Genomic DNA, 17,934 nt, shown 5'->3' with positions numbered 1-17,934 from the left:
GGTACGTAACTACACTCAGGCTGTGATGGTAAAGCACTGGTGAAATGGATAGTATACTGCACACAGGCGGGGGTGGTAATGCACTGGTGGAATGGAGGTATACTGCACACAGGTGAGGTGGTAACGCACAGATGAGATGCAGAATATAACTGTACACAGGCTGAGGTGGTAAAGCACTGGTGAGATGAATGATATAGCTGCACACAGGCTGAGGTGGTAAAGCACTGGTGAGATGGACGATATAGCTGCACACAGGCTGAGGAGGTAAAGCACTGGTGAGATGGACGATATAGCTGCACACAGGCTGAGGTGGTAAAGCACTGGTGAGATGGACGATATAGCTGCACACAGGCTGAGGTGGTAAAGCACTGGTGAGATGGACGATATAGCTGCACACAGGCTGAGGTGGTAAAACACTGGTGAGATGGACGATATAGCTGCATACAGGGATAGATCACTGGAAGCAAGGGAACCTGGAACGAGAGACCACTAGTAACACTAGCAGTAACAATGGTTGTTAAGGCAACTACCTGATACACAGGAGCCAGATGTATACCCCTGGAAGCCCGCTGATTGGTCCACAGTGTCAGCTGACCGGCCAGACTGTCAGGGAAGGAAGGCTAGTCAGAGAAGGAAGTGTCATGGCGGCGCCCATGACGGAGACTCCGATCCCCGCGCACCAGGCCGCCCTGACACACCAGCATTAGGGAGAATGCTCAGCACCTCCCACGTCGCCGCCCGACTGCCCGGGAAGTCAGAGGAAGCCGGCGGGACGTTAAGGGACAGCCGATCCCCGGCTGAACTCTGACAGTACCTCCCCCTTTCAGGGTGGACACCGGACACCCACCAGGTTTACCAGGAAATCTAATATGGAAGGCTTGAACCATTTGAGGCTCGTGAACGTCAGTGGCTCTGATCCATGCCCTTTCTTCTGGACCATACCCTTTCCAGTCAATGAGATATTGGAGGTTGTTAGATTTGGTAAATCGAGAGCCCAAAATCCTCCCTACCTCGAACTTTGTACCTTGAGAAGTTTGCACTTGAGGTAACTTGGGACAGAAGTTTGAAAACGATTCGCACTAGAGGACGCAGCAAAGAAATATGAAAGGTATTGGATATTCTTAGTTGAGGAGGGAGTTCCAACTTATACGCGACTGGGTTGATGACCTTGCGAACACGGTAAGGACCAATGAAACGTGGGGCTAGCTTCATACTGGGTACTTTCAGTCGAATTTCCTGGAGGATACCCAGACTTTATCTCCAACTCTCAGCAGTGGAACAGCGACGCGTCGTCTATCTGCAAATTTTGTGTAGTTTTTAGACGACTGCTTCAGAGAAGAATGAACCCTCTTCCAAATGGTTGCGAAAGACTCCACCAATTTAGAAACTGCAGGGACCTCTACTGTAGGAAAATTTTGAAAATCTGGGACTCGAGGATGTCTCCCAAACACCGTAAAAAAGGAGTGGCTTTGGAAGAAGTGTGATATTTGAAGTTGCGTGAAAATTCTGCCCAAGGTAATAGATCCAGCCAGTTATCTTGTGAAGAGGAAATGAAGAGTCTTATGAAAGTCTCCAACTCTTGGTTAACTCTTTCGGTTTGCCCATTAGTTTGTGGATGATAGGCTGATGAAAATTTTAACTTGGTTCCGCAAGTGCTACATAACGCTCTCCAAAATTTAGCTACGAATTGAACTCCGCGGTCGGAAATGATCTCTTTAGGAAGTCCATGCAACCTGAATATTTCCTTAACAATAACTCTTGCCAACTGAGGAGCAGAAGGGAGACCCATCAATGGAATAAAGTGTGCCATCTTGGATAAGCGATCCACCACTACCCATATGGTATTGTATCCTTGGGAGCAGGGTAGTTCAGAGATGAAATCCATGGATATATGGGTCCAAGGAGTATTAGGAATGGATAGGGGTCGCAGAAGACCAGCTACCTTCCTGCAGGGAGTCTTATGCTGAGCGCATTTTACACATGAAAGAATAAATTCTCGAATATCCCCTTTCATTGTGGTCCACCAATAGGAACGCTGAAGCAACTTGTAAGTCTTGAGGATACCAGAATGGCCAGCGAACAAAGAGCTATGAGCCCAAGTTAGTCATTTTCCCAGTAGTTCCGGGGTCACAAAAATTTTCCCTGGGGAGGAGTCAAAATTTGAGTAGAGGCGAAGACTACAGGATCTAAAATTGGTTGGGAACGTTGATGATCCTCTTCCTGAGTGCTGGACAAGAAAGACCATGAATGGCATCAGCTTTTCTGCTTAGACTGCCAGGACGTAATTGAAGTTTTAAATTAAATCTTGAAAAGAACAAGGACCAACGGGCCTGTCTAGCATTTAGCCGTTTGGAGGTAGATTAAATTTTTATGATCCGTGATCACGGTAACTGGAAAGTTGGCTCCTTCCAACAAATGCCGCCATTCCATTAAAGCTAACCGCATTGCTAGTAGTTCCTGATCACCAATTCCGTTGTTTTTTTCGGCAACGGAAAACTTACAAGAAAAATACCCACAGGGATGGTACTTTCCATCACTTGAGATTTGAGACAACACTGCCCCTACCCCTATTGAAGAGGCATCTACCTCAACTGTGAATGTCAATTGGGGTTGGCACAGGATAGGTGCAGTGGAGAAGTCTTCTTTTAATTTTTGGAAGGCTTGGATGGCAGTATCTGGCCAGCGGATGGGATTGGCACCCTTCTTGGTGAGATTAGTGATAGGTGACACTAGTGTGGAGAAATTTGGTATAAACCGCCGGTAATAATTTGAAAATCCCAACAAGCGTTGAGAAGCCTTCAAGGATTTGGGTAACGGCCAGTCAGAAATGGCTTTTAACTTCTCCGGATCCATCCGGAGGGTCTATCCAGAAATTATATGCCCTAGGAAGGGTACCGAGGTTTGTTCGAAAAGGCACTTGGATATTTTTCCATAAAGATGATGCTTCCGGAGGCGTGACAAGACTTCGCGGACATGCTGGCGATGGTCTTACAGGTTTTTGGAAAAAATCAGAATATCATCCAAATAGACTATAACAAAGCTGTAGAGGACACCCGGAAGATCCCATTCACATAACCCTGGAATATCGCTGGGGCGTTTCAGAGTCCGAAGGGCATTACGAGATATTCGAAGTGGCCATCTCTGGTGTTAAAAGCAGTCTTCCTCTCATCTCCAGCTTTAATACATATTAAATTATACGCACCCTGTAGATCAAGTTTGGTGAACAAAAAGGCCCCACGAACTTTGTCAAAAAGCTCCGGAATCAAAGGCAGAGGATATCGATTCTTTACTGTAATCTGGTTGAGACCACGGTAGTCAATACAAGGCCGAAGCCTGCCATCCTTCTTGCTAACAAAGAAAAACCCTGCCCCTGCTGGAGAAGTGGAGGGCCGGATAAACCCCTTAGCTAGATTTTCTTTTATATATGCCACCATAGCAGCTGTTTCAGGTACTGATAATGGGTGAGTTCGACCCCGAGGAGGGTTCTTCCCTGGCAGGCGCTCAATACCACAGTCCCAGGAACGATGAGGTGGAAGTTTATCCGTAGCCTGTTCACAGAATACATTGGCAAAATCTTGATAAGCTGCTGGTAGACCGGGAACAGAGGAGCAATTGGGCTTGTCAGACGGAGGGAAGCTTACATTACCACTGGAGGACACCGCGTTAGTGCGGACAGGGAGTACTTGAATGAGACATCCATGGAAACAACTTGGACCCCATGATAAAATTTGCAAACTGGACCACTCAAACATAGGATTGTGCTTTTTTAGCCAGGGGAGGCCTAAAACTAGTTCATAGGCTGAGTCGGGAAGAACAAAAAATTCAATTGTCTCCTGGTGCAGACATCCAATCTGGAGGAACACTGGCCGGGTTTTTGAGTAAATAGATCTACCTAGCAAGGTCTTGCCATCTACACGAGAGAGCAGTAATCTGTTTGGCAATGGAACCACCGGAATGTCTAGGGTCCGAACCAGTGACTTAGAAATAAAACTGCCGGCAGCCCCGGAATCTACAAGGGCTTTAACCATCCTTGTTCTGGACTGGTAAGAGAGCGACACGGGCAATAAACTGTCATTTATTTGGGAGGAGTCAGAAATAACCCCCAATTGCATGCTCCCAACATCAATTAGGGTTTCGCGTTTCCCGCCAATACAGGACAATTCCTTAATATGTGCTCCGGAGCAGCACAATACAAGCACAATTTATTTTGAAAACGCTGGTTCCGTTCGGCGGTACTCAACCGGGATTTGTTAATTTGCATCGGCTCCTCACTACTAGAGAAGGAAGGAGAGGAATGTCCTCCCAAGGATGGGCGATCCCGAGGATGGTCTCCACGCCCCCTACTTCCCCACCACTCTCTATGGCGAAGGTCGATTTTGATACAGAGGGATATAATATCCGAGAAGGCGGGAGGTAAATCCCTAGATGCCAATTCATCCTTCATCCTCTCCGATAAGCCATGTAGGAAGGCCACCTTGAGTGCTTCCTCGTTCCATTTTAGTTCGGACGCCAGGGTTTGAAATTGTACTACATATTGCCCAACGGACCTTGTACCCTGACGGACATGAAGCAAATCTGAAGAAGCAGAGACAGATCTCCCGGGTTCATCGAAGATCCTTTTGAAATCGGCCACGAACTCTTCATATCTAGATACTAGCGGATCTGCTCGTTCCCACAATGGGGAGACCCAATTCAGAGCTGCCCCGGTCAATAATGAAATTACATAGGCCACCTTAGACCGGGAGGTAGGGAAATTCTGGGGTAGACATTCGAACTGGATCTCACACTGGTTTATGAGACCACGACATCGTTGAGGAGTACCATCGAACCTCTCGGGAGTAGCCAAGTGCAGACGGGATTTTTGGGGAACTACCCCCGAAGGTAATGCAGGAGAAACCGTAGGAGCGACAGAAGGTGGAGCATGAGACATAGTTGCCAGAGTGTTCTGAATGGACAGGAGCTGACCGGATAATTCCTGTAGGTACTGGGCCACATGCTGCTGTGCTGCCTCTTGGTTATCCATGCGAGCCGTTAGCTCCTGGAGATTCCCAGCACCTGGGGAGCCTGCAGCTTCCATTGGGCCTGAACAAACTGTCACGCTGGGAGGTGGGTTTATGAAAGCTGAGGCCTGATGCTGCGGGAGGAAACGGAGGCGAGGGGCCTGAATGTACGACCTCCACATCCACGGGTCTTGGTTGTTGGCAAACCTAGTCAAAGGTGCGGAATCTAACCCATGAGATGGTGTTCGCCAATGACCCCACCAATCGGGATATGGGCTTGAGCTGCACCTCGTAAGCAGGTCGCGGTTCTTTGACTAGGTGACCAAAGCCTGCGGGAGAAAAGGAGAGATGAACACTAGTGGCTCAAAGGGTCGGTGCCAGTAAGAGGCACGTGAGGACAGGGGTGGAACCCCTAGTTCGGGATACAGTACTTGAGGTACAAGGACGTGTGCACTACGGACACACTCTACTGGGTTGCTGGTCAGAGGGAGTGCACCATGGTGCAATACTGTAGCACGTAGGTAGGAACCACAGAGTCCAGTAACGAGGTGGGTAGTGGTGCTGGGACCAGCCAGAGTTGATGACTTTGGAGAGATGGGTACGTAACTACACTCAGGCTGTGATGGTAAAGCACTGGTGAAATGGATAGTATACTGCACACAGGCGGGGGTAGTAACGTACTGGTGGAATGGAGGTATACTGCACACAGGCAAGGTGGTAACGCACAGATGAGATGCACGATATAACTGTACACAGGCTGAGGTGGTAAAGCACTGGTGAGATGGACGATATAGCTGCACACAGGCTGAGGTGGTAAAGCACTGGTGAGATGGACGATATAGCTGCACACAGGGATAGATTACTGGAAGCAAGGGAACACTAGCAGCAACAATGGTTGTTCAGGCAACTACCTGATACACAGGAGCCGGATGTATACCCCTGGAAGCCCACTGATTGGTCCACAGCGTCAGCTGACCGGCCAGACTGTCAGGGTAGGAAGGCTAGTCAGAGAAGGAAGTGTCATGGCGGCGCCCATGACGGAGACTCCGATCCCCGTGCACCAGGCCGCCCCTGACACACCAGCATCAGGGAGAATGCTCAGCACCTCCCACATTGCCGCACCAGCCACCCGACTACCCGGGAAGTCAGAGGAAGCGACGGGACGGTAAGGGATGGCCGATCCCCGGCTGAACTCTGACAGCCTGGAACAAAACTGAACTTCTGAGAAAGCGAAGCTTGTGAAGCACATTCAAAAGCAGATAAAGAAAAGTCCCCAACTGGGATGGACAGACCACTTGAAGCTTCCTCCTGAGGCATAACACTGGGAACTCCCTCGTGGGGCATGAAACTAGATAATCGTTCCTGGGGCATGAAACTTGAAACCTCCTCAGGGGTACGACACTTGAAAACCCCTCCTGGGGTACAACATCTGAAAACCCCTCCTGGGGTACGCCACGTGAAAACCCCTCCTGGGGTGAGAAACTTCAGACCCCCTCCTGGGGTACAAAACTAGAAAGCCCCTCCTGAGGTGTGAGACTTGCGACTCCCTCCTGGGGTACAACACTTGAAGCCCCCTCCTGAGGCATGAAACTCAAAATAGAGACCCCCTCTTGGGGTGTGAAACTTGAAAAAAACTTGAAAACCCCTCCTGGGGTACAAAACTAGAAAACCCCTCCTGGGGTACAAAACTAGAAAGCCCCTCCTGGGGTGTGAGACTTGAGACCCCCTCCTGGGGGGTACTACACTTGAAGCCCTTTCCTGGGGAATGAAACTAGGAACCCCCTCCTGGGGTACGAAACTTGAAACCCCCTTCTGGGGCAAGAAAAGAGAAACCCCTGCCTGGGGTACAAAACTAGAAACCCCCTCCTGGGGTACGGAAGTTGAATTGGAAAAAACTAAATCCAGTTGCTCTGGCGGCCCCTCTTGAACCAGAACCATGCTGGTAATTAGTTTGGAGGCACTGTCAAGAAGTGACTGTCTGGGTTTTGTGACTGCCTTTATGATATCATCAGAGTTGGAACTAGAAGAAACTTTATCCGGAATGCGACCGGCACAGACAGAATGACATGTTACACTGATTTTAGGTAGTTGAAATATTCTCCCTAAATTCCCAAGTCGAGAGTGGAAGCGTCTTGTAACAGGACCCCAATCATAAACTAAAACCTTTTCCTGTATGGAAGACGTTACCTCCTTGCTCAAAGCAGAAGAAAGAGAAGCTGCAGAAGGTTGCGAGCTGGAACTGAGAGCGTTGACATCGGAAGTCTTACAGTAATTATCCCTTCTGGGTTGACGTAGGAGACAGTCCTTAATAAAGTGATCTGCCTTCCCACAATATAAGCAGAGAAAAAGTTCCCGGCATCGTTGTCATTCTGCCTCAGTAAGCTTAGGGCATGGGAAGCTATGATGTCTCACTTTATCTTGCGTGAAAGGAGGCTCAGTTGAAACAGGGGTGGCACTAGAAAACTTTGGAAACATTTTTAAAAAAATTAGGGAGTAGATCTTGAAGTTGTATTTGAAGTACAAGGGTACAGATATTTGGGAACTGATAAGCCAGAGGACTACTGGGAGGTTGAGTTGTACAATCAGAAAAAAATTCTTCAGTCGGAGTCGAAGTTACTTGAGAATATGGCTCTGGAGGAAGAGGCACAGGAGCTTTTGCAGGTGGAACTTGAAGTGAAGCTGGAAACAAAGTGGCAACAACAGGATGAATGGATCTTAATTGAGAGAAAATTTCTTGCAGCTGTTGACCCATGAGTTGCTGGGCTGCTTCTTGCGCACTCATATGAAGGATTAGGTCTTGAAAACCCGCTTCACCCTGGAACCGGCGGCTTGCATGTTTTGTTCAAACTGTCATGATCTGGCACAAGGAATTCCTCTGTTGAGGACAGGGAGCCGGGGGGTCAGGATGGGTAGGAAACAGCTAGAGGAGTGACAGTAATAGTGTCCTCAATAAAGGTCAATAAAGGTCAAACCAACGTGTTGGCTAGACCTAACCAGAGGCGCGAAGTCTAACCCACTCGGTGGTCTTCACCAGTGACCCCTCCTATTGGGATTTGGGTTTCGACGCACCAAGTGAGCAGGTCGCAGCCCTCTGGTTAGGTACCTGGGAGTGACGAGGAGACTAGAGGATGACACTAATAGGATGAGTGGAAGGCTGCATATGCAACGTAGAGATAAAATTGGATAGGAGTGTACAGGATAATGGAAGCAATGTATTCTGTGGAATAATGCGCTTTTATGCTTCTATGAAATATTGCAGGTGATTCAGAGGAAGGATACACCAGGAAGTCACACAGGAGATCCAGGCACAGACTAGTTATAAGAGCAACAATGGAAGGTCAGATCCAGGATGCTTCGGGTAACTCGGAAGATCTGGATGTTGGGTAGTGTAATATAAGCACAGTGATCCAGATGCAGAATGATACTAGGTGCACAGTGGATCCAGGCGCAGGGTAGTGTATAGAAACTCTGTAGATCGAGTTGTGGAATAGAAATAACTGTGCAGGGGACTCAGACGCAGGTTAGTGTATAGACACTCTGTAGATCCAGTTGCAGAATACAAATAACTGTGCAGGGGACTCAGACGCAGGTTAGTGTATAGAGACTCTGTAGATCCAGTCGCGGAATAGAAATAACTGTGCAGGGGACTCAGACGCAAGTTAGTGTAAGCGTTACACCGTAGATCCAATCGTGGGGAAACGGAAGGTGCTATGGATCCAGCACAGGGAAAGCTTCGGAAACTAGTGCTTGGGAATAGTACTGGATAAGACACAGGAAACTGGTAGCTGAGCCAGAGCTGGGTAAACACAAGAGGAATAACTGAAGCTGAACTTGAAGTTAAACAAAAGTATGTAACTAGAAATCCAGACACGGATATGCTCCGAATGGCACGGTTGATACAGACATGAGCTGGCTCCAATAATTGAAACTGAACTAGTTGCGGACTTGCTGTGGGATACAGTGAAGAAAGTAACAGAGCCTGTATCAAAACTGAACTTATGAGAAAGCGAAGCTTGTGAAGCACATTCAAAAGTAGATAAAGAAAAGTTCCCAACTGGGATGGACAGACCACTTGAAGCTTCCTCCTGAGGCATAAAACTGGGAACCCCCTCCTGGGGCATGAAACTAGATACTCCTTCCTGGGGCATGAAACTTGAAAACCCCCAGGGGTATGACACTTGAAAACCCCTCCTGGGGTGAAATACTTGCAAACCCCTCCTGGGGTACAACATCTGAAAATCCCTCCAGGGGTACGACACCTGAAAACCCCTCCTGGGGTGAGAAACTTCAGACCCCCTCCTGGGTACAAAACTAAAAAGCACCTGAGAACAGCAGCCGGCACCGGTCACCCCTATCCCTCTTCCCCCGGGTCACTGTGCGGCTCTGTGTTCTGGTAGTTTTCTTGACATTTTAAGGTTAGCTATACCAAAGCATTTATTATGGTTTTTGTCTATTTTTTTCATCAAATTTTATACATTTATCCAAAATCTTTAATATTTATTAATATGGACACCTATACACACACACAAATTGACAATATTGGGCAAAACCAAAACACTGTAATCTTTGGGAGCCCAGAAATCTTAACAAAACATTTTAATTCTCTCCAGGGCCGGATTAAGGCTTGTGGGTCCCATCAATAAAATTGCCACGACCTCACGCAGCAACTATGCCCCTATGCCTCACACAGCAACTCTGCCCCTTACCTTATCTCTAGACCCTCCGCTGTAATTATTGGCGCTGCTATCAACAAGATAGCAGCACCAATAAACTGGGCAATGTATGAATGGTCGGTTTGCCTGACTGTTCCAACAGCTGCAGCCATCGATATCGACAGCTGCAGCTGGCGTTGCCCTACCACCACAGCAGGGACAGCACTGTCTCTTGCTGGGGCAACTGGCGGCTCCGAGATCCTGCACATGCCCAGTGGAGCTGGCCGGGAGTGAGCCGCAGCGCATCAGCACTAGGCTGGTGTGCTGTCTGCTCAGGTGGGGATTTCTGGAGGGGGGAGTTTTCACTCCCCCGTTCCGGCAGATGAGATGTTTATACATCTCATTGTTAGTGCTTCCTGCTTCACCTCGGTAAAGAGGCAAAGCAGGGAGCGTTACAGCAGCATGATAAGTTCCGCTATAATACATCTCCCCTAGTATCTAATACAGTGCCAGGGGCAAACGCAGGATTTTGAGTGGGGGCTATATATAGATAAGATAGATATATAGATATATTTATATATAGATAGAGAAATATATACAGTATAGACAAATAGAGGAGGGGAGGGAGACAGAGAGAGGGAGGGAGGGGAAAGGGACAGAGAGAGGGAGGCGGAAGAAACACGGGCAGAAGTAGGGAGGGACAGGCAGCGAGAGGGAGGGAGTAAGGGGACAGAGAGAGAGGGAGGAAGAAACAGAGAGGATGGGAGAGAGAAAGGGGGAGTGAGACAGATGGATGGGGGAGGGATACAGAGCGCAAGATAGAGGAAGAGAGTGGGGGAGAGGGAGGTAGGAGAGGACAGAAGGGGAGAGAGAGAGAGGAGAAGAGAGAAAGAGCGTGCTCACATTTTTTACACCTGTTTCAGCTACAGCATCAGCTCTCTGATGGATGGAGGCGGGCACTCCATGGCATTAGGCCCTGCCCCCTACTCATGCACTCACAAATTGCGGCATCATGACAGCAAGGGGGCGGGGCTTTCAGTGAAGTACGTTAGTGTCAGTGAGTGTGTGCTCACTGTGCTGTGTTTTATGCTGCCGGGAACCTGCCAGGGACAGTCCAGAGTGGCTAGGCTCCGGTCGATATTTACGACAGTGTGGGGGCCCCAAGGTGTGGGGGTCCCTGGACGACCGCCCCGTCCGCCCCTCCTATATTGGCATTTCTAATTGAATCTGTCATTTTTATGGTGCGTACATTAGTGAAACAAATTTGCAAACTCGCAACTAATTCAATTGATCCCATATTGTTAGGAATGGCAGAATGTGGTCATTGTAACAACATTATATTATATCTAAAATATATTAAGCTATAAGTATTGACGATACAAAGCCACAATTCACATTCTGCCCTACATCATTTTCACCAATATTTTTGTGTGATCCTAAAATGAGGTACTGTACCAGGCAGCAATGAGGCAGCTATCTCAGGCAGCAAATTATAATTTACAGTTATTTACCTTATTGGCAGATCTAATAATACTTAAAAATGACAATATTTGTCTTAAAATGCACAATCTTATACAAATGCTTACAGTAGTTTGTATAACGTTAAAAGGGCAACACACATCAGTTATTTGTCACCACCACACAGCATGCACTATGCTTACAGAAGATGACCATCTATAACACCCCTGGCTGGTTACATTCTGGCAAGTGGTTGACAGAAGAGTGCAACATTTAGCTATTACAGCCTATAGGGGGCCAACAGATATTAAAGGACCATCAGGCCCCAGGTAAGTGGATTCTAGCTTAACTTATTGAACTCCACACTTGGTGAGAATACACCTCAGTAACTATAATGTTTGTGTGACATTACCACTTACAGCTTGCTTAGGCAGAGTGTCTTGAAAACATCGTCCTAGAGGTTTGTAGGTAACAGGACGGGATGGTGCTGCCTTGTTTCCTTCAGGATGAGCAATTAAATGCTGTCCCCAAGCCCCTGTTCCTTCAGCTCCAAGGCCCTCAATACGATGAACTTGTATGGATGCATTGGGTGGGTGGTGAACTCTGACATTTAGAAGCGGTGGAAGGACCTGGACTGAGGAGAGACATTCAGTGATTAAATGTTAGGAAGAGCAGATACGCAACAAAGTGGATGGCGATATACAGAGAAAAGGTAGATATCATATTTGAATATTTATAATTAAAGATATGGAGATTAGGTTCTAATCATGAGGTAAGTGTTTACACAACAAAATGTTTAATGTAGCTCTTTATACAAGTCAACTTGCACTTAAATTTTGCTGGTACTTTAAGAGGAGAAGGCATTATAAATATTAAGTTGATTTATATAATGGAAAAATACCTTCTGAAGAGCTGTGCCCTGGTCCCAATGGCACTGTGAGAGCTGACTGACTGATTTTCACACCTCTCCCTTCAGGATCATCTTCTCCAGTAATCACCTGCACAGCATACACTGCATGCTTCCCCGATGATGGCTCTATTCCGTCTCCTTCACCCGTCTCTATTGCACCTCTTACTCTACCAGTGCCGGTTACAGCAGGTAACTGGCAGAATCTCCCTGTGAATTCTGGTGGGCACTGGCAATGATTGTTGGTAGAGCACTGACCACCGTTCATACAAGGTAAGGGGCAAACCACTGTGTGAAAAGAAATATAATTGGTAAGGATATATGGCATCTGTATGCAGTGTTTACTGAAATAAAGTTTCACATTAAGAAAAAAGTGCAAAATACATCAACTTTACTACACTATACAGCAAAATATACCAATATTTCACAGAGTAAAAGAGATGCACCATCAAATGTCCTGTAACAGGAGCCATAAACACACTTGAGTCAGCTTCTCTTGGGGTATAGGAGAGTGCCTTCTCTTGGGGTATAATAGAGTTCCTTCTCTTGGGGAATAGTAGAGTTCCTTCTCTTGGGGAATAGTAGAGTGCCTTCTCTAGGGGTATAGGGTAGTGCCTTCTCTTGGGGTATAGGAGAGTGCCTTCTCTTGGGGTATAGGAGAGTGCCTTCTCTTGGGGTATAGGGTAGTGCATTCTCTTGGGGTATAGGAGAGTGCCTTCTCTTGGGGTATAGAGTAGTGCATTCTCTTGGGGTATAGTAGAGTGCCTTCTCTTAGGGTATAGGAGAGTGCCTTCTTTTGGGGTATAGGAGAGTGCATTCTCTTGGGGTATAGGAGAGTCCCTTCTCTTAAGAAATGGAAGAGAGCTTTCTCTTGGGGTATGGGAGAGCACCTTCTCTTGTGAAATGGGAGAGCGCCTTATTTTGGGGTATAGGAGAGCGCCTTCTCTTGGGGTGTGGGAGAGCACCTTCTCTTGTGATATGGGAGAGTACCTTCTCTTGGGGTATGGGAGAGCGCCTTTTCTTGGGGTGTGGGAGAGCACCTTCTCCTGGGGTGTGGGAGAGCACCTTCTCCTGGGGTGTGGGAGAGCACCTTCTCCTGGGGTGTGGGAGAGCACCTTCTCCTGGGGTGTGGGAGAGCACTTTCTCTTGGGGTGTGGGAGAGCACCTTCTCTTGGGGTGTGGGAGAGCACCTTCTCTTGTGATATGGGAGAGCACCTTCTCTTGTGGTGTGGGAGAGCACCTTCTCTTGGGGTATGGGAAAGCGCCTTCTCTTGGGGTGTGGGAGAGTGCCTTCTCTTGTGATATGGGAGAGCACCTTCTCTTGTGATATGGGAGAGCACCTTCTCTTGGAGTATGGGAGAGTGCCTTCTCTTGGGGTGTTGGAGAGCACCTTTTTTTGGAAATGAAAATTCAACACAATGATGCAATACACTTAAGCGAATAAGGATCTATTCATTAGAAAACGATTCTATTACTTACATACTTGTGTGTTATAAAGGCTAGCATGCATGTAATTTAAATAAGAATGTACTATATATATTAGGAGACTTATTACAGATGAATACCACAGGGATAAGGCACAAAACACACAATTCTTAGCCAGGCAGTATTACAATCATTTGTCTGTCACAATGCTCCTTATACTAAAGATAAAAATGTTTTCTGCATTATTTACAAAGTGTAAAATTTACACATTGCAGCAGATCTATAGATCTGCAATGTCGCCTGAATTTATAGGTCTGTGTCCATATTCATGAAAGTCTACATCACAAGGACTCTTGCATAATATAAACATCTAGTGTAGCAAGGTTCTTCATGTACAGTGCTCATTTAGGAGTCCACAGTTATGTGGCAAGCACATATTTACAGTCATTTAAACCTTGGCTTGCATTCCAAGAACATTTAATTAATAAAACCATGATTATAAATGTGCTATTACTATAATGATAACACAAAAAATTTCACTTAATATTGTCACTAAATGCACGGTCTTCATCATATTATGTTACCTACTACATTGTAGAACTGATTCAGAGTCACACGCAATACGCACGCAATGCAGATGTTCACGTAGTAAATTTTCTACAAATTGCGCATGTGCAGAAATTTCTGAAAGCCCCCACAACACATGCATTACACAGAGTGTACACACAAAGGTGCTGCTGCCATCGGCACAGACGGTATCAGAAATGTTGCAGGAAAGTGATGGGCATTCTAGGGTGGTGATTGGGATGTGCCTAGTAATGCACGCAAACGTGGTCCGCTCAGTGGGCTTATTATGGGAGTGTCAATACAAATGGCTGTGTTCACAGGCGCACAGCTGCAGGCACAGGAGCCGATAAAAATGTTTGACCTCCTACATAGAACTGATCTTAAAAGATGTGAGATGTAGATATTGTCCCTATGAATACAATAAATGGACTATCACATTGATGTACTTATGTAACTGGAAAGAGACGACACAAAGGTGGATTTCTAAGCAACACTTAATCTGCTCATACTACAGAGAGGATGGTCTTTCGGTCACCCACTCTCTTTACCAGGAATTGTGTGTATTGTCACTGATGGATATATTTTGTATATCATGGAGGAAGGCAGAACTTCCCACTCTAACTGTGTCATGGTGCCATCCAGCTAGAATAAGACCAACTCTAATTTCTCTGCTCCTTTTTACACAGCGATGAACTAGTAGTTACATTTTCTGCGAGTTAACTTATAATAACCTTATGGAGGACTTCATAGCACTCTCTTTATTAATTCCCTATCACTCTGTACAGAGGATTTTTAAACGTACCCATCTACCTATGAATGTACTTTGCTTGAGGAAGAATAAATGTTGTGTTTGCATAATCCTGTATGGTGCAGAAAAGCTGTTAACTTGTTTGTGTCTATGTCTGTGTCACTCTATTGAAAGTTCTTTCCCGTCTGTGTTGTTACGTCAAGACGGCCCTTCACTGCCAACTGTCTAGGATTCTAACAAATACTCACCCACTCTAAATCCAGACCCTGTGAGTGTGTCTGTGGAACCTCCATTCTCCGCTATCAGCGTCATGTTGCTCCCTGGTTTGCAGACATCATGACAATAGCCTTTGTGACACGTCCTTTTACATACCACAGGGGCAAATACCACCTTGAAGCGCTCACGTGTAACCGAAGGGGAAAAGTGACAGAAAAATGTCCCCAACCACAGAAACAAAAGAGACAGAGCAGGAGAACAGCGTGTAGGAGTCATATTCAGATTGCAGAAACCTTCACATGTATGTGTCTCTTTCAATATGTGTATATGTATGTATTATATTATACCCCACTATCACTGGTTCTCATTGCCTGTTGTCACTCATGTTTACTTGTGGTGTGACCGTGTGGTACATTTATCATGCTAATGACTTTAGTATGTTTGTGTTGTTAGTATGTGAAACTTTGTGTGTGATTGTGCCAGTGTAGCTATAAGCACATATCTGTATGGTTATTTGTGTATGACGTGCCCCCTTACTCAGAGAGGGAATGCAGTGGCTGTGTGTCCGTGGTCTATTTTCTGTGCAGATGTTCCAGTATCTTTTTACCTATATATCTGTATGTATGACTGCTGTTAGTTTCTGTCAGCATCTTTTGGTGTATGCATAAGTGCCAGTATAGGTATGCCTGTTGCTGTGTTCAATTGCGGCTTTGTATGCTAAGAATTTGTATCAGCTAAGAGTGAGGTATTCCGAATAAAGACAGAAGAGAATAAAAAAAAAAAAAAGACTGCGTCTGGAATGTGAGAAATGACAGGATGAAGAGAGGTTTTAAAAGTAAGAAAACTCAGGGAAAAAAGAAACAAAGACAACGTTTTTAAAGAGAGAGCTAGACATACAGACAGACAGACAGACAGAGAGTGACAGTCACTGAAGCCGTAGACTCTGGAAGCTTTAGGAAAAGCTTTTTCGGATGAGAGCAATGTCTTGAGAGCAGCCAGGGAAGAAACAGAAAGCGAGAAAACAGGAAGACGGAGGAGGGGGAGAGAGGGAGCGAGAGAGGCAGGCAGGGGAGGAGAGACAAGAAGGGAAGGTGGGAGTAGACTGGGAATGAGAACAAAAAAAGGGATACATATAGCAAAATGATTAGAATAAAAAGTACAGCAACACATGAACAATCATACTTTTGATGCATTTTAACTTTCTATTAAACTTAAGTTCGGAATTCCCATTCAAAGTGCCGATTCATGTGAACATACCTTTACAATCTAACTTACGATCCAGGAAACTCATCTATCTAAAATATCTGCTAAAGAGACACAAAGGCGGTGCTGAGCATGGGCAGAAGCATTTTATTTATTATTATTTATTAACAGTTTCTTATATAGCGCAGCATATTCCGTTGTGCTTTACAATTGTAAGCATTAATAGAACAAAACTGGATAATAACAGACAGATATATAGGTAGGAAGGCCCTGCTCGCAAGCTTACAATCTATAGGGAAATAGGCATTGATACACAAGGATAGGTGCTATATATTGCATTTTGGTCCAGCCAGAATGCACAGTTTCTTGGTTGGCTGCATGATCCAGTCACACAGGAATGTCGACCAAATGTCATGAGGATGTGAGAGAAAGACGATGTGTGAGATTGTGTGTGGACTGTAAAAGGGGATGTAATTAGATATGGAAGCTATGAAGGTTATGTGGGAGGTTCTGGAATCTGATAAGCTTGCCTGAAGAGGTGAGTTTTCAGGGAACGCTTGAAGGATTGGAGACTAGAGGAAAGTCTTATTGTGCGAGGTAGGTTATTCCATAGAGTGGGTGCAGCGCGAAGAAAGTCCTGGAGCAAGTAATGCATGGGGATGAGAGACGCAGATCTTGTGCTGAGCGGAGAGGTCGGGTTGGGAGATATTTTGAGATGAGTGAAGAGATGTATGTTGGTGTGGTTTGGTTAATAGCCTTATGTGTAAGTGAAAGTATTTTGTATTGAATACGGTAGAAAACCGGCAACCAATGGAGGGACTGACAGAGCGGGGCAGCAGAAGAAGAACGTTTCGCAAGGAAGATAAGCCTTGCAGCTGCATTCATAATGGATTGTAATGGTGATAGCCTGTTTTGGGGAAGACCAGTAAGGAGGCTATTGCAATAGTCAATGCGGGAAATAATAAGTGCATGGATTAGAGTTTTTGCAGTGTCTTGTGTGAGATATGGTCGAATATTGGATATGTTTTTTAAATGTATATAACATGATTTTGAGACAGATTGAATATGGGGAACAAAGGACAGTTCAGAGTCAAGGATGACACCAAGGCAGCGAGCTTGTGGGGTGGGGTGGATGGTTGAGTTATCAACAGTGATAGAGAGATCAGGTTGGTAACTGTTATTGGCTGGTGGAAATATAATTAATTCTGTTTTAGAAATATTAAGTTTCAGGTGGCGAGATGACATCCAAGACGAAATGGCAGAAAGACATTCAGTGACACGGACCAATACAGATGGAGATAAATCTGGATAGGTAGATTTGAGTATCATCCACATACAGATGGTACTGAAATCCAAAAGAGCGGATTAGTTTGCCAAGAGAGGTGGTATAGATTGAGCATAGTAAAAGACCTAAGACAGAGCCTTGCGGTACTCCAACTGATAGAGGTAGCGAAGAGGACGCAGAATCAGAAAAACGAACAGTAAAAAGCGATCAGATAGGTAGGAAGAAAACCAAGAAAGAGCTGTGTCCTTAAGACCTAGGGATTGCAGTGTTTGTATGAGAAGAGAGTGGTCAACAGTGTCAAAAGCAGCAGAGAGATCTAGAAGAATTAGGAGTGAGTAATGGCCTTTAGCCTTGGCAGTGACAAGATCATTTACTACCTTAGTCAGTGCTGTCTCTGTGGAGTGTCGGGAACGAAACCCGGACTGAAGTGGGTCCAATAAGTTGTGTGAGTTAAGAAAGTGTGTGAGGCGGGT

General features: G+C 45.9%; 1 protein-coding gene across 2 annotated transcripts in view; it reads right to left on the bottom strand.

Annotated features, from left to right (window-relative positions):
- The window catches only part of LTBP3 (latent transforming growth factor beta binding protein 3), a 210,874-nt gene extending 194,881 nt beyond the window's left edge, over window positions 1-15,993 (bottom strand). For both annotated transcript variants that reach the window (XM_088442533.1, XM_088442534.1), the window contains exons 1-3: window positions 15,006-15,993; window positions 12,012-12,305; window positions 11,530-11,744 (exon numbers count right to left, since the gene is read on the bottom strand). In XM_088442533.1, coding sequence (XP_088298659.1) covers window positions 11,530-11,744; window positions 12,012-12,305; window positions 15,006-15,249 — 753 coding nt within the window. In that variant the 5' untranslated portion in view covers window positions 15,250-15,993. The remainder of the gene's footprint in view (window positions 1-11,529; window positions 11,745-12,011; window positions 12,306-15,005) is intronic.
- Window positions 15,994-17,934: the final 1,941 nt, after the last annotated feature.

Source organism: Taudactylus pleione, unplaced genomic scaffold (assembly GCF_031769625.1).
Source record: "Taudactylus pleione unplaced genomic scaffold, aTauple2 ptg000313l, whole genome shotgun sequence".
Lineage (NCBI taxonomy): Eukaryota > Metazoa > Chordata > Amphibia > Anura > Myobatrachidae > Taudactylus > Taudactylus pleione.
Note: the sequence above shows the minus strand (reverse complement) of the source record. Positions and strands in the feature narration are given on the sequence as shown.